Raw genomic sequence first — 17431 nt, 5'->3', positions numbered from 1 at the left:
ATGCACGCTGGGCAAGCGCTCTACCACTGAACTACATCCCCAGCTGGGATTCTGTCTTTTTCCTATTCTTGCGGAACCTACCTCTGGTTATATCAAAAAAGATCAAGGCTAATTTGGAAAGACTGAACTTGTAATTCCATGTGAACTCTCATTTTCATGTTGATGCTCTTTGCCTCTGTGCCTGGCTCTCTCTTCCTCCTGCCCAGAGCTAACCCTTTCCCCTCTACTCTCCAGGCCTCCCTCCATATCTTCCTATTACACTCACTACTTGGCACACCTTAGGGCTCTCCTGCCACTGATCTCAAACATGCCCAGGCTTTATTCTATTTTTAAAAGCGCACGAGAAAACCAGAATGCCTTTGCTTGACCTTGCAGTCTCTTCTGGTCTATTTATTGCTTTCCTTTCACAGGGAGACATCTCAATTTCCTCTTTCCTCATGGCCTCTTACTTTGGCAGTGTAGCTTCCTTTTTCTGTCACTCTATTGAAAGTGCATCCTTAAAAGTCAACAGTGGTGCCCTTGGAGCCCAATCCAAAAAGGGTTCTATTTTAGTCTCATTCTTCTTCTTCTTATTTTTTTTTCAGGAGCACTGATTTTTCTTTCACCTACTCTGATGTACTTCTCTGGTTTATGTTTGTTCCCTTATTTCCTAAATGAATTTTCCAAACTGGTCCCCCTGCCTAGCATGCCAGCTAAATCCAAGTTCTAGCATCTTTGTGCCTGTGATTGAATTCTAACTCTGCCGCTAGTTAACTGCATGGCCTTTGACAAGGTTCTCACTCGGTGCCTCAGTTTCCCCAGTTTTAAAATGGGGATGGGAGGAAGAGTTCTTGTCTTGTTTTGTTGCAAGAATTGAACATGACAGTCCCTGCAATATTTACCCCAAGGTTTGGACCCTGGGAGTATTCATTAATGGTCCCTATTAGCATAACAATAAACTTCTAGGTCTTTGAAAACAGAACTTGTTCTTTTAGGACATACTGCTCGAATTACCCAACATGATGTAATCAGACAATAAATAATTTTTGACACGTAGATTTATGTAGTGGTGGAAAAGCTCAGGGAAAGAGGATGACAGCAGAGGGCTCCTAACATCCGCAGGGGTGTAATAGCACGTTTTTATGTTATTACCAATAAACCATTTAAATCGCTGGGAGTTTAAATCACACCTTGGGATGTACGATGTTCCAGAAATCGGAAAGGCGTCAGCGGTTAAAGCCCTAGTTGTGGGTGCGACAGTCAGTCACAACGGTGCTTCTTGGCGTGGAACATAGCGTCCCATTCTTAAATTAAACGCGGCTCTAACGGGATTAGGCGGGGAAGGCAGCGGCCGCAGCGCCGGGAAGCCGCGCATTGAGGGATGGCGCCATCTAGTGGCAGCACGAGGGAGCGTCGCTGGGCAGCGCCGTGTCATTTGGTGCAGGGGAAGGTCCTCAGCATTGCCGTCCTTTCGGCAGAGAGTGGGGATGAGACTGGACAGGAGGAAGAATAAGGGGAAAGCACAGCAAGAGGGAAGGAGAAACAGCTCGTCACAGTTGGGGACCGAAAAGGCACAACCAACCACCTCGTCCGTATCACTCGGGGGCAATTCCCGCCTCCACCTCGCTATCTTGCACACTTTGATCCCCCCACCCTCATTTGAAGCTCACTTTCTCACGCTCTGTGTTGCCCCGTTATTCTGAGCAGATCCTGCTTCACCTTTTAATCTTCCTTTTTGCGTGTTAGAAATTCAGGACTGGGAAGATCCAGCCGAGTCATCACATTTGGCTCCGGAACAGCAGCCCTCTGGAGTGGCCCAGGACCAGCCTCCAGCCCCACCGCAGCAGTTCGTCACGTGACAGCCACCCCAGGAGCGCAGGTAAGACGACTGCGGGCGGGGGCAGCCGGGACCGCAGGAGGAGCGATGCCCTGTGCGCTGGGCTCCCACACCCTTCCTGGAGTGCCGCTCTGATTATGGTGTAGAGGGAGTTGAATGCTAAGGATGGAGCTGTCTGGGATGTTGCCTTTGGAAAATACAAGACAGCAATGTGGACCATGAAACCAATTTTTTTTTTCTTTTCACAAATTATAGATTATTATATTGTCAGCAAAGAGCATTAGAGTGGGAGGGACTGGGGAGAAGGCATCAATGCTTCAAACTGAAATGTCTACACACTCAGGTGGTCAGCACGCAGGCCGTTGTCTAGGAGCTGAATACAGACTTACAACAGCGATTAAAAGTATAGATTTTGTCATTCAGAAAGGGAAAAACACATAGATTTTGCAGTCTTGAATTCTGCTATGTTTGACTTTGGGTGAATTGTTTAATGTTATTCTAAGCTCCAGTTTCTTCTCTAAAATAAAGATAATTATACACACTTTTCAAGGATTGTGAGGATTAAATGAAGTATCATAAATGATCTCTTATTTAAAGAGGAGCACGGTGATACACACCTGTAGTCCCAGCTCAGAGGAGGCTGAGGCAGGAGTGTGGCAAGTTCCAGGCCAACCGGGGCCATTTCACAAGATCCTGTCTTAAAATAAAAGAGACTGGGGATGTAACTCAGTGGTAAAGAGTTCAATCTCCAGTACAAAAAAAAAAAAAAAAAAAAAAAAAAAAAAAAAAAATGAAGAAGAAGAAGGAATAAAGGAAGGAAAGCAGAAAGAAGGGAAGCAGGGAAGGAAGAAAGGAAGGGAGGAAGGAAAGAAAGAAAAAAGAAAAGCTCTCTTATTTGAGAGATTGGGACTGGATTTCACAGAATTAATGGAGTTGATTAAAGTAGAAAATCGTAAAAGATGATGCATAATTCATATATTTTATCTTAAAATGTAAAAATTTATCTTTAATACAGGACCATGGTCTTTTCTTTGAATATGAATTCACTAATTGGCATTTCTGAGTTGTCTTTCTTGCATAAACCATAAGCATAATACTTTATCTGTGACTTCTAGCTTTAGTTTCTTTAAATGCAGCAAGAATTTACACACTTGGGAAGGCACTTGTAAAGTCACTTTCTACAGAACCATGACAGTTTCAAAAATCATCCCATATTATTAGATACTTCCAAAACTTTTACTCTCCACATACCCAATTAGATGGCAATATTTTAGCAGCTTCCCATAGTGGAATTCTTCTAAAAATTCAACCTTGCATTCAGAGAAACCATTTCCTTTTCTTGTATACTCATATTTTGTTAGTTTATATATATATTTTTGATTTATTTTTATTGTAAAAAAATGGGATACATGTTGTTTCTGTTTGTTAGTTTATATTTAATTAAGTATATTTAATTAGATTTCACAGCTACATTGGTGATGTAGATCAGTGGTGGAGTGCTTAGCTAATATGCATAAGGCCCTGGTTCCAGCCCCAGCTCTGCAAAATAAAAACCAAACAAGCAGACAAATAAAATTTCACAGTGACAGTAACAAGTACATTGTCCTAAACTGATTCTTGGTAAACATGAAACTACTGTGGGGAAAGAGTAGCAGTGGTTGGTATAGTTCCCAGGCAGCCTGGAGTTCCCTGGAGCCTATAGTTCCCTTAGCCTGTCAGGTTGGTTAAGCAGAGATCAGCTAAAACAGCCTTTCCTGCACTGTACATATATAAAGCGTTTAACCTAGCGCCTTGCATACGAAAGTGTCTGATAGCTGGTAGCTATTCATATTGTTATTAATAAGATCAGAGTTGCAAGGATGGCTAGAAATCTGTTTTCTCTTCATTTTACAACTGAGAACAGATTCAAGTGTTTGAAATTTTGCCTTTAGCATATACTTTTTGGCTTCAATGAGTAAAAGGATTATTGATCATAAACTTAATATTTTGAGTCAGAAGGATTAAGTTTGCAGAGGCATCTGGGAGTTGGCATAAAGCATAAAACAGTCTTCTATGGTACCTCAAATCCATGTCTTTTCAGTAAGACTGGGTAGAATCATGGCAGGGTGCTGAAGACAAGCCCCAGGACCTCGGGGCTGGTGAAAACCAGGGGTCTGGGCATAGTAAGCACAGGGAACCCCTCCCAGAGGAAGAAGGACTGGTTGAGCAATGTGCACAGGGATGAACGAAGTTTTGACTTTAGGGTGACCACTTGGCTTCCCAGCTTTGGTCATGCCAGGTTCTGCACCTGTGAGAACCATAGAGACCACCAGAAAAGCCTCCAATAGAAGCATAGTTGCTAAGGGGGGAGGGGGCTTCTAGAAAAAGTCAGAACACTTAAGAAATCTTGGAATCTGTGTACTGTGTTCATTTTTTGTGTGTTTAAACATTCCTTCTCAGATTCCTGAGTTGCAACAGATGGGAATGATCCTTTTGTTTGGGTTGGATAGGGTGTAAAGGATGTAACTGGTTGGAAGGCAAAGACACAGCAGGCAGTAGGGGCGTGTGTGGTGATGGGTGTTCTTTAAAACACTGCAAACTCTGAAAACATGACGCTCCGGGCAAGGATTCTGTGACTCTGATTTACCTTCTCGTTGTTTTTTTTTTTTTTTTTTTAAAGAAAACTTTAAGAATAGCATCCTAGAAAAGCGCACAAGTCGTGGTCGCACACCTCCCTGTGGTTTTGTTGGTGGTGGTGCTGGGGATGGAACCCAGTGCCTCACGCAGGCTAAGCTCATGCTCCACCACTAAGCTGCCCCCTGCAGCCCATGCTGCACTTTTAATTTTATTTTGACAGTTATCTTAGTCCATTTTCTGTTGCTAATAACATAGTACCACAGATTGGTACATTATAAAGAAAAGAGACTTATTTTGGCTCACAGTTTCGGTCAAAGGTCCAGGGATCACATCAGATGATGGTGATCTTGCTGACAGAGTCCTGAGCTGATGTGGGATGTCCCATGGTGAGACAGGGTGCACGGAAGAGACCAAGCCAAACTAAATGTCACAGCAGAACCTCTCTGGAGATAACCCCCTTTAATCGCATGACTGGCCTAATCCATTCACCAGGGCAGAGTCTTAATCACCTGTTAAAGGTCCCACCTGGTCCCACCTCTTAATGTCTCATAATGAGGATTAAATTTCGACATGAGTTCTGAAAAGGACAAACTCCATTCAAACCATCGCAACAGTGAAGTTCATTGTCCCACGAGCATGCTATCAATCCTTTGTTCTTTGCAAAGACACTGATGTGCTTCTCTCTCACCCCAGCTCCTTTTGGGACTTCTGGGCTCTCTCCTGATGTCACCTCAGCTTTATGAGGTGTGCCAATCCTGGGATTAATTTCCAGTTCAGAGGTTCTTGTATACCAGCATATGTAACTTTGTACAAAAATTGCAATGCTCTAGCCCAATGTACCCGAGATTCTGATCCAGTAATTCTGGGGCAGGCCTGCAGTTCATAACATGTACCAGGGAATTCTGACATATGAGGTTCCCCCAACACTGCAAGAATTGCTTTGCTTTTGATTTTGCACCAGAGATCATGATGAGCTCTGAGAGACACCTGTGAGGTCAAATGAGCGCACAGTTGTTTTGTGATAGGCAGGTGGGCCGGTGGGGAAGGTTTTGCTGGGACACTGTGAGCTGGAGATGGAACCTGTGTGTGTCTCTCTGACCACATATCCTGAAACTTCCATGAAGCTCAGCTCTCCTTCCCTTTGCCCCTCTTGAGGGCCTTCCACATTCTTGAACTCTGGACCTGACTATTAAGGCCAGGCCGGCTACTTGGTTTTTTTAAGCCAGGGAAAGCTGCCCTGGCTGGCTAGAGTCCTTAACTGCTGTGCTAACTTGCAAGAGAAGTCAAGCACAAGAAATGAAGGAGCAGGTGGTTGTCCATCCCAACAGGGAGGAGCTCCAGGCCTGGTTTCTGTGCCTTGGAATACCCACGCCAGCTGGTGTACAATGAGGCCGATGCCCTCCTCAGTGAGCAGGCCCCCAGCCTGCGGGACTTGGGCTTCTTTTAAACTAACCATTCCCATTGTCAGGCATTTGTTGGGTCTGATCCAGAGCATTCTCCCCGAGGGCTGGCAAGTTCTACTGGAACATAAGGACGAAGAAAACTCCAGAAAGAAACAATCTAGTATGTTTTTCTTTGTTGTTGTGGGATCTTCCTTTCTTTTTGGCCTCAGTACAAGTTTATAATCCCTTTATTCTGGGGGAAAATGACCTTGTGCTGCTGTGGTTTCTTTCTCTTAATACAGTGGTTCTCAAAGTGTGGTCCCCATGCCAACTGCATCCCAGTATCAGTATCATCTAGGAGTCTGCTAGAAATCCTATTATGAAATGTCTGCTCCAGGTGCACAGTAAGGGATTCTGGGGATCTGGCCTGAAAATGCACATTTAGTACATCTGCCAGGTAATTCTTACGCATGCTCAAGAGTGAGAACCACTGGCTTAACAAAGGTCTATGGGAATGCAGTCGACTCAACAAAGAGAATCTCTGTCCAGCCAGGTAGCTGATGTAAAGAGACGCTCTTGCTAACTGGAGTGATGGTGGTGGTGAAATTTTCTGGGTTTTAATCTGGGTTCCTGCCACCGTGGTGCAGGGAGGTGCATAGGCCGGAGATGAGAGAGAAAGGGACTGGAGATTAGGGAGCAAGGAGATCCTCAGATTTCCACCTCAGTGGCGATTTTTGTTAGGCTTCTTGGGTGTTCTGCTTTATGCAAATGCAAACATAATGTAATAAGTATTTCCTGCCCTTGATTTACATTGATGGTAGCACACTGTACTCATTGATTTTCACTTTTCATTCAACAATTTATTTTGGAGAGAATTTTAGCACATGTAGATTTGTACATAGTAGTCATCAAAAGTTGTAGAGGCGTAATAGAGATGTAACGTACTTAATTTATAACCATGGAAGGATATGTTTTTATTGGTTACAAAGCTGTGTTGGTTATCCTTTACGTGTATATGATGTGCTTATGTCTGTAAGATTAAAGAATTTCCGAGTAGAACAGTAGGTCTATTTTAAAACAGTGAAGGGTACTAAGATCCCCTCCAGAAAATAGTACCTATTGACATTCTTGGGGAGCTTTAAAAACACAAAATATGAGGCCACTCTCACTTCAAGACTTCAAGACTTCAAGTCTTGAGGATTCTTTGGGTGGAGCTTAGGAATCTGAATTCTATTTATTTTATTTCTTGGGTGATTGTGAGACAAGAAGTCTGCAGGATGAAATGGGGAGCCGGGAGGGACCCCGAGCCCAGGCTGCTGCTCCTCTTGGGCTGCCTGCAATTGCTGTTTCACTTTTCATGTGACTCTCCGTCTCCTCACCAAGGTAAAGGTTCCTAAGGTCAGGCCTGGGGTTGTCACCTTTTTATATTCTTCTGAACAGCGCTTTGCACAGCAGTGTTTGTCGATGATGAGGCTTTGGAGGGGTTTGTGGCTCATGTGATAATCTTGGCTTTCTTCTTCTTCTTTTAGTTTCATGGACCAAACACAGAGTATCCCGGATCAACCTTCTTCTGTACCTCCTTCCCAACCCAAGAGGAAAAGGACATCAATGATAGCTTTCTTTTCCAAGGTCTGATCCCAAATATCATGCACATTTAAATGTCCCCTCTAAGGAATCGTTTTGAGGTTCTTTCTGGAAAATTATTTCTAATTTTTTAATATTTTTTGTGGTGCTGAGGATTGAACCCAGGGCCTTGTACATGGGAGGCAAGCACTCTACCAACTGAGCTATATCCTCAGTCCTGGAAAAAATTTTTGATGTCAGTTCTTTTAACATGGATAGAATATTTATGGGAAGAGAAGAAGATGAGTTGAGAAGGATTTAACTTGCTGCTAACCCAACAATAAAAATATAGAATGAACCATGATAAATATCGGAAATTACCATAAAGCTTGCAGATTACTGAATCTCCTCAAAAGCACTGTGGAAAGAGACCTGGATCCAACCCCTCCCTCCTGAGACACACACACAGAGGATGGTGGGGGCAGCGACTTTGGTCATTGATCTTATCTGGATCTTTCAGTGTCTGGACTCTGACTTTAATAGTCTGCTCTGCATTCTGAAGGTCAGCAGGGCCTTCCCGGAATTAGAGTTCATCTGCTCACTACAGGGGGCAGCCCATCTCTTGCCCCATCTCTTGCCCTGCAGTCACTTAGAGTTTGGTCTTTGAAGTCGTTTTCTGCGTCAGACACACTGTGTTCCCCAATTTGCGTTATTCATGCATTCCTGTTCCCGATCTTAATTGCTCTGATGCGTGCATTTGGAGTTGGGACAGCCTTCCAGGGCCCTGAAATGTTTGTAGATGTGTAACTGATTTTTGTTGATGTGCTTGCCAGTTGTGTCACATGCTCTTATGAGGTTAAGGTAACTACTGAGAATGTGCCCTTGGAATGAGCCACGTGGAGGGATGGGGGGGGGGCGATTGCTGAGTGTTCAGGACAGAATAGGGGAGGGAGTGGGGGAACCAAGCACCATATAGACTTGTCATTGGAGGTGTTTTGCTACAAAGTGGAGCAGAAAGATGGGGAGGGGCTGGAGGAAACGGGCATGGGAACTCTTTAAGGTGAGTGAAATACCAACACATACTTTGAATAGCCTGTGTATTCTCAGTCCACATCGACTCTTCTAAAGTCCCCTTTCTTTTCAACTTCTGTACCCCTCCTCACTGCTATAGAGCATCTCTCTCCATAATTCCCCCCAAACACAACACCAGCCTGCATTATTTTACTTCCCCTTTCCTTTCTCTCCATCAATTTCTTCATTATATAGATCAAACTAATATGTTTTCCAACCTTTACAGGGACTGGGGTGTAGCTCGGTGGTAGAGTGTATGCTTAGTATAGATGAAGCCTTGGGTTTGATCCCCAGTAACACACACACACACACACACACACACACACACACACACATACACACACACACACACGCACATGCGCAAGCATGCATACACCAGCATCTTTAGTTGGATAAAGAAGAGCAAAACTGATCAGGCAATGACAGGATTTTCTTTAGAGGGAGCGAATGGGGCTGGTTTCAGAGCACGACTCTGAACACTCCCTATTAACACACTTTTGACCTATCACTCAGGTCTCTTGGAAGCTGAAGTTCCAGAAGCAGGATTCTTCAAAGAATGTGTTTTTCATCTTGGCGGAAAGAGCTCGGGACCCTAGTGCTAAAAAGCGCCACCTAGCAATGAGAGGCCTGGGCACCATGGCTTGTGAAGCCCCTGACCAGGTGAGGAAGGACATGGAGCTGAGCCAACCTTCCCAAGCCCTCCAGCCCTCCTGGGTGGTGCCCCCAAGGCTGGGGTGGGGTACCCCATGGGCTGTTGCCCTGTAACCAACTGCCAGACTTAGCAGCATAAAGCAACATACAATGTTTACCCACAGTGTCTGTTGGTCAGGGGTCTGCGGACAGCTCACCTGGGTCCTCCATTCAGGGCCTTACAAGGCCGGGAACCCACAGGCTGGACTGTTCCTTCCTGAAGCTCAGGAGCCTCCTACAAGCTTCTGTGGTTTTGGCACAATTTGGCTTTTCCAGTTGCAGGACTGAGATTTCTGTCTTCTGTCTGGCTGTCCTCTGGGGGCCAATCCCAGTGCCCAGAGGCCACCCTCTCATAGGTGGCAGCTCTCTTCTTCAAGGCCAGCAGGAGTCACTCACTCGTGCCTGCCACAGTGGAGTCTGGTATAATGTAAAGTGGCCGCGTGAGTGACATCCAGTCACCTTTGTCATATTCTGTTAGGCTAAAAGCAAGCCACAGGTTCCTTCTGTACCCAAGAAGAGCAGATTGTACACGTGCATGGCTCATTCAGGGTCACTCAGCATTATCAACCACAGGCGGTAGCTGCAGGCAGGGCTGATACATGCCGCCATTGTCCCCCTTGGGAATTTCAGTGATTTCCCCGTGATTTATGTTTTTTAGTAAAAGTCCTTTTTCATTTCTCTTTCTTTAATATGTGTCAACTTCAGTGGCCATTTCATGTCCTCCTTTTCATAAAGGTACCTAACCCTCCCCAGACCTCTGAGTTGCCCTGGTCTACCGTCCCCCTGAAGTATCCTACCCATCTCACCCACCCAGAGGCCACACTCCAGCTCGCTCCTTCTGTCCTTCCAAGATTGAGTTGGGCTCCTGGGTTGGGCTAATAGGAGCACCGGCATTATGATGAGAGTTGCCCCTGACCCTGAAGAAAGTCCGAGTCTCTCTTTTCAAGTCTTAGGCTACTGGAAGATTGGAAGCGGAGTTGTTTCTGGACGTATGGAGAGCAATTCCTGTGCTTACTAATGTTTTCAAACCTTGACACCAGGTGAGAAAGTACAAGAAAATTATGCTAGACCTGCTGGTGCATGGATTGTATGACCCTGTGAGTTCTGAAGTCATCCACGAGAGTATGAAGACGCTGACCATCATCCTGGGCAAGATTCAGGGGAAAGGTTTGGGCTCCTTCTTCGTAGACATCACCCTTCAGATCAGGACTTTATTGGATGATGTAAGTGACACAACTTATGAAAATTTGGGGGTATTAAAATCAAAGTGACATTAGAAGTGACAACCCTGGGTTGTGTGTTGCTTAGGGAATAAGATCTATATCATTTATTTATTCATTGATAGTGCTAGTCAGTTTTTCATTGGTGTGACCAAAATACCTACCATAAACAATGGAAAGGAGGAAAGATTCATTATGGTTCACAATTTTAGAAGTTTCAATCCATGGTTGACTGGCTCCAGTGCTTTGGACCTGAGGTGAGGCAGACCATCATGGTGAAAGGACTTGATGGATGAAAGGGACTCACTCCATGGCAACTGGGAAGCATGGGAAGGAGAGAGAGAAAGCAAGAAAAGGACTAGTGACAAGATATAGCTTTCCAGGGCGTGCTCCTAGTGACTTGCTTTTTCCAGTTAGACCCCACCTCCTTCAGTCTCCTCCACCTCCCAGTAATGCCATCCAGCTATGAATCCCTTAATGGATTACTCCATTGATGAGATCAGGGCTCTAATGATCCAATCACGTCCCCCTAAGTCCCACCTCTAAGAACTGCCACTTTGGCAGTAAAAGTCCTTTTTCATTCCTCTTTCTTTAGTATGTGTTAACTTCAGTGGCCATTTCATGTCCTCCTTTTCATAAAGGTACCTAACCCTCCCCAGACCTCTGAGTTGCCCTGGTCTACCGCCCCCCTGAAGTGTCCTACCCATGTGTTGAAGACCAAGCCTTCAACACATGAGCCGTAGGGGATGCTTCAGATCCACACCATAACATTTGTGGATCTGTTCAGGACTAGTACTGTGTGTGGGTTAAGGAGGACATAAAAGATGCACAATATTCCTCACTGCTCCTTAAGGAGTTTTCATCTGAAGAGTGAATGTTGTACACTGATGGCAGTGAGCAGCATATAGTCTATGCTCTCTTATGCATCTAAGAATGACGATAGTCCCATCTCGCGAGCCCTTCCTGTGTGCCGCATACAGTGCTAGGCAATGTACACGGAGCATCTCATCTAATCTTTGCGGTCATCCTGCGAGGGAGGCACTGTAATTATCCTCACTTCATGGGTGAGGAAGCACAAGGCACAGAAAGGTTGGAACCTGCCCAAGGTTTGCAGAGCCTGTCAGGGGATAGGAAAAGCAAGCTCTCTGCTGCAGCTTCCGCACTGGTAACTGGTAACTACCAGATGAAAGGATGGGCTCAGCAGGAATTGTGCTGGGGCAGCATTTGGTCTGAACCATAAGTCAGAGAGCCTTAGTTTTCCAATTAATAAGTTAGCCTGCTGCAGTTATTCTCTGCCTCTCTGAAAGACAAGACCTGTTGAATGGGAAATGGTCCCTTTGTATGCTCCCAGAGCAACTAGCATCAGTTCATCACACCCTGGTTCCCCAGGAAGCCACACAGAGCAAGCTGGTGTGCCGGCTCCACGTGAGAGGAAGAGAAACCGCCAGATTATGAAGCTCGCCGCTTATATAGAAGCTGCTGGCAGAGCTGTCCCGCCTTCTTTCAGAGAGACAGAGTTTTGCTCTTGAATATAAAACAGTCCTCTTTGAGGAGGAGACAGGAAGGTGTCTACTTCACCACCCTGGAATGCCAGCAAATGTCTTAGGGACATATCCTTAAATCTTTCTAGAGGTGCCATCTGAACTTCAAGGCTTATTTTTGTTTCAAAAACTTTTTAAAACCCACCTTGCCTGTGATTTTTGATGAGAAATCCTTGGAGATGTATCATGAGGAAATTCTCTTGCTGAGCTCTGTGCTGACAGTTTACATCTCTGTCACAGTCAGCACTCCTTGCTGCCTGCCTTATGTTTTGCTCCTGCTCTTGTGCCCCCATTGGATGAGTGGCAGACTCCTGGGGGACATGCACCTGTCTTATGCATTCTTGTGTAACTCAGCAATAGGGGAGGGCTCTGGATGGGGTGCATACACACACTGACAGGGCAGTGGACAAAATAGCAACCCTGAAGCAATTCTGCTGTGTCACATATGCTACATGTATACAAACACCCAGGGGTGTTTAACCACTGAGCCACATCCCCAGCCCTTTTTAAATATTTAGTGATAGGGTCTCTCTCTTTCTCTCTCTAATTGGCTTAGGGCCTCACTAAGTTGCTGAGACTGGCTTAAAACTCATGATCCTCCCACCTCAGCCTTCAGAGCCACTGGAATTATAGTCATGTGCCATCATACCCAGCACTAAATGTTTATTTTTAAATATATAATTTATATTTATTATAACATATAAACATACTTATGTATTAAGTATATATAAGTATATTTATATATTATAAATTATTAAATATATTATATATTATAATATATAAAATGTATATTTAAATACTTTACAAAATGATCAGTGGTTCTCAGTCTTGCTGAGTCTTTGTGACCCTGGGTCTAGTTGCTTTTGCTCCCTGGAGTGGCCTACACTGGCCCTGTCCTGCTTTACCTGGAGCTGGACAAGACCATGAAGCACTGATACACCAGTCAGGTGTGAAGGTACACGCCTACAATCCCAATGGCTGGGGAGGCTGATACAGGAGGATTTTGAGTTCAAAGTGAGGCACTAAGCAACTCAGTGAGACCCTGTCTCTAAAATAAAACACAAAATAGGGCTGGGGATGTGGCTCAGTGGTCGAGTGCCCCTCTACCAGGAATTCAATTCCCTGGTGACCTCCTCCCACCCCCAAAAATCTGTGCACCAGAGTCAAGTGACAGGGTCCTATGCTGGATCTGTTATCTGACAGTGTGACTCTGGGCAAGTCACTGAAATGCCCTGGGCTCTGGACTCCTCACCTGGAAATAGACACACAGGACAAACAGCTCACAAAGGAGAGAAAGGGAGGGCTGATTCCACTCCCCTGTGCTCAGGGGTGAGCCAACCCATCAGAAGAAAAGCAGGGAGGTGAGAGGGAGCGGTGGTGGTGGTGGTAAAACAGAATCCTATGTCCACTACAGGTAGAAGGAACTCAGACCAAAAGTAGAGAGAGGTGACCTAAGTGGGCGCGGCAGTGGTGCTCACCTTAATCCCAGTGGCTTAGGAGGATGAGGCAGGAGGATCTCAAGTTCAAAGTCAGCCTCAGCAACTTAGCAAGTCTCTAAGCAATTTAGCAAGACCCAGTCCCAAAAAACAAAAGATAAAAAGGCCTGGGGATGTGGCTCAGTGGTTGAGCACCCCTGAGTTCAATTCTTGGTACCAAAAAAAAAAAAAAAAAAAAAAAAAAAAAAAAAAAAGAAAAAGAAAATAAGAAAGATAGAGAGAGAAAGAGAGAGAGAGAGATTGGTAAAAAACCAAGGTGCACATCACCTTTGGTGTCTGTCTATTTATGTAAAAGGGGGGAAGAGCTGTGCCTGGTGGCCCACCCTGGGATGTCCCTGCAAGAACGATGACTGGGGTGGGAGCATGTGCTCTGATGTTTTTGTGTTTTTTTTTTTTGGCATCTTAAAACAGCAGGGATTTATTCTTTATATATATATATTTTTTAAAATTTATTTTTATTGTAAACAAATGGGATACATGTTGTTTCTCTGTTTGTACATGGAGTAAAGGCATACACCATTTGTGTAATCATACCTTTAGTAGGGTAGTTAGAATGGTGATTATCAAGAATACAAGCAACAATAGGTATTGGTGAGGATGAGGGGAAAAAGGTACACTTTTGTGTTTTGGTGGTGACTGCCTTTTTTGTTTTGTTGACGGAAACCCACAGGAGAACGATAGCATGAGGTACTTGGCCTTTGTCTTGCTCGGGCAACTGGCTGCCTTTGCTGGGTGGAAATGGAAGAAGTTTTTCGCCCGTCAGGTTAAGCAGACACGAGATTCCCTCCTGACCCATTTACAGGACAGAAACCCACAGGTTGCCACGGTAAGACATTAATTTTCCAACTGATGTCTGAAGTCACTGTGCTGTCCACAGAGGGGCTGAGAGGGCAAACCCCCAGGTTCCTGCGAGTGCCCTTATGACACTAGCAGCGTGTCATGGTGACTCCTGAAGAAATCGCCTCCCAACATGTCACCCTTTGCTGGGCAAGGGTGTTGTTTTCCTGCCCCAGTTGCTCTTGTGAGTGCCTGTCAAGGCCAGATAAGCTCAGGTTCATGGTGGGTGGGCAGAGGGTGCAAGTTTAGGCTCATGTAGTGAGGATATCTGTTTGCCCCCAGTTAGTGATTGTCACTGCATCTGTTACAGATTTCCCATCCCTGGCTTCTCACTTCCCCTCCCCCCCAGTCCCCTGATTATAGACATGACCATTTCACACACATATGTCTGTAATTTCACGTCTGTGAACTACCTGGAAGTTCCTTTAACACTGCAGTGTCCCTGACCACAGATTGGGTACACTCCTCTGGGATACTCTTCCCCAGCTGGGATTCTGGAACTCTGGTATTTTTGACAACACGGTGGTGGTATTACTTTTTTCCCTCAGGCTTGCAAAACGACTTTTCGAGCCTGTTCTCCGTATCTGAAACTGAGAAACGAATACGGCTTCCGGAGCGAAGAAGATCAAAGGAACCCCAAACTCTGCAGGCAGCTGGTGAGCGAGCCAGGGCAGGAGAGAGTCCTCCTCAGTCCCTGCCCTCCCAGTGCTTAAGACAAAGGTGGCCAAGCACAGGAGGGAGTTATCCACCCATAAAACGACTCAGACCAATTATTCGATTGTGATTGACCCATGATGCAATGTAAGTGGTGAACACCTGGGAGTTATGCACAGTGTCACGGGCAGTTCCCGTTCAGGTCATTAGCTAAGTACAGGCGGTGCCGCCTGCTCTCCTACTGCTTAGCCCAGTGCACCCACAGCTGTCCACTAGTTATATCTAGGAGGTTTGCTGAGTCCCTCCCTCACATGTACCTTTGCTAATTTCTTTCAGAGTCACTATCATCCAGAGCTCCTGCAGTTCTTCTACGCAAATAAAATTCTGTAAGCGGGAGAGGCAGGAGAATGGTCCCACACGAGTGTCCTGCGGGGGCCCTTGTGTTCCCTCTGTTTTGTCTCATTGGATGCCTCTTCTGCTAGAAAAGAGGATGTCAGGAGAGCAGATGGGGGCAAAAATAATACCGTGGAATTGCATAATTATACCCAAAGTAAAATTCTAAATTGCTTTCACATATCTCATTTTCTCCCCACACAAGTTAATGAGAAAGCATTTTCCTAAAAACACACAAAGTATATGCAGGTTCAGTGTTTATTTCTCAGCTATTTCCTTCTAAGGTTTATTGCTGTCAACTATCTTGTGTTTCTAATATTAAACTTCTGAGGCTTAGCAGAAAAATTACCTTAAGTTTTTTTAAAAAATGTATTTGCTATTGATATTTTGCTATTTGCTATTGATGCCTTTTCTTGCCAGGACTTATTTAAAGTTGGCCAAGATACCAAAAAAAAAAAAAAAAAAAAAAAAAAAAAAATAGCTTGCAGGGGCGTCTTTAGTTTTTCATGGTCTTAAAATGTCATTGCCTTCAAGATCATCTTAAAAAAGAACTAATGAAGAGAAAAAAAAATCTATGAATGATAGACTGATGATACCTAAGGAATAAAATAGTAACATTTATTGGGAGTGTTTATAATTTATTTGACACTAAGAACTTTTTGCAGTTATTATTTAATGTTGACAACAACCCTATGAGATAGGTATTTTTATTGTTCTCAGCTGATAGATGAGAAAACTAAGGCATGGGAAAATTAAGTAACTTGTCTAAGACAAATGGTGGAGCCAGAATTCAAATTCATACAATCTCATTTCTGGAGCCTGTGTGCAGTTACTCTTCATGGAAACTTTGGTGATTAAAGGCAGAACAAACAAGAAAAATCTCAGCACACTTATGTAATCCCAGAAATTCAAGAGGCTGAGGCAGGAGGATCACAAGTTCAAAGCCAGCCTCAGCAACTCAGCAAGGCCCTAAGCAACTTAACAAGACCCTGTCTCTAAATAAAATATAAGAAGGGCTGGGGATGTGACTCAGTGGCTAAGTGCCCCTGGGTTCAATTCTCAGTATTAAAACAAACAAAACCAAAAAAAAAAAAAAAAAAAAAAAAAAAAAAAAACCCAAAAAACAGAAACCCTCATCTTCTGCTCCTCTATTAAACACAGTTAATTGCTGTGATACCTGGTCTACATTTTTATTCATTTAAGTGAGCTAAGCACACATTTTTACTAATCACTTCCTGAATAAAATGCCAATTGTTTGGTGACCAATCCTAGTTATCTGAGGGGTCACTGGGCTCGATCCTCAGCTCCACATAAAAATAAGTAAATAAAATAAAGGCTTAGTGTCCATCTACAACTAAAAAACTTAAAAAAGAAAAAAAAGTTTTGACTGGACGTGGTGGCACAAACCTGTAGTCCCAGCTATTTGGGAGGCTAAGGTAGGAAGATCATTTGAACATCCAAGTTCAAGACCGGCCTGAGCAACATTGTCTGCTCAGGGAAAAAAAAAAAAAAAATTGCTTAGTTCCTCCACTTTCCACCAACACAATTGCTTCCTAAGCTTCTCTTGCGGTAATTCTGGTACTACCACTGCACGCAGTACTGGTCACGCCTGGAACACTATGTTCAGTTTTGGAAATGGAAAGATCACCAAGGGGGAAAATCAAGAGAAGGTCATAAAAACTAGAATGATCTAAAGTGGCACTCTGAGAACCAGGAACTCAATTTTCTGCCCTTTCTCCCAGATACTGGGCTGCAAGGAGATGAGGGTGCTTTGGAGCATTCTGGGAGACAGGATGTGGAGATGGCAGAAGGGGTGGCAAGTGCCAGCTGTGAACGGGGCTTCTTTCTTCCTGTTTTGAAGCTGGAGTGACAGCAGGACCTCCTAGGAGTGACTTGCAGGCTCAGGAGCAGGTGGGAAGGGCCCAAGCTGTGATTCCTCTCCTTCCCCAGATGTTGGCCTCTTCAAACTACCTTGCAAGGTTGATTTACAATCTGATCTCCTAAGTGATCAGTGAGTGGCGTGAGAAACATCTGAATTTGTGGCACTCATAAAGGTGGGGATGGGGGGAGGTGGATGGATGCATATGTTGTGAAGTTGAAAAATCTACGCAGGTAGCGTCCTTCAGTTGATTTAATCTGTGAAAGATGCTGT

The 17431-nt window shown here is 44.5% G+C and overlaps 1 protein-coding gene across 6 annotated transcripts in view; it reads left to right on the top strand.

Annotated features, from left to right (window-relative positions):
• The window catches only part of MRO (maestro), a 23710-nt gene extending 7836 nt beyond the window's left edge, over positions 1-15874 (top strand). The window contains exons 1-7 of one of the 6 annotated variants that reach the window (XM_079109005.1): positions 1437-1567; positions 1726-1858; positions 8962-9108; positions 10179-10361; positions 14066-14221; positions 14781-14888; positions 15223-15874. In XM_079109005.1, coding sequence (XP_078965131.1) covers positions 1467-1567; positions 1726-1858; positions 8962-9108; positions 10179-10361; positions 14066-14221; positions 14781-14888; positions 15223-15276 — 882 coding nt within the window. In that variant the 5' untranslated portion in view covers positions 1437-1466 and the 3' untranslated portion in view covers positions 15277-15874. Of the gene's footprint in view, positions 1-1436; positions 1859-7343; positions 7444-8312; positions 8438-8961; positions 9109-10178; positions 10362-14065; positions 14222-14780 lie in introns of those variants that run through there. The other 5 variants (XM_079109008.1, XM_079109007.1, XM_079109004.1 and 2 more) reach the window with 5 other exon arrangements.
• Positions 15875-17431: the final 1557 nt, after the last annotated feature.

This window comes from Sciurus vulgaris (genome assembly GCF_902686455.1).
Source record: "Sciurus vulgaris genome assembly, chromosome: 13".
NCBI classification, from domain to species: Eukaryota; Metazoa; Chordata; class Mammalia; order Rodentia; family Sciuridae; genus Sciurus; species Sciurus vulgaris.
The sequence above is the reverse complement of the archived record's forward strand: the minus strand, read 5'-3'. Positions and strand labels throughout refer to the sequence as shown.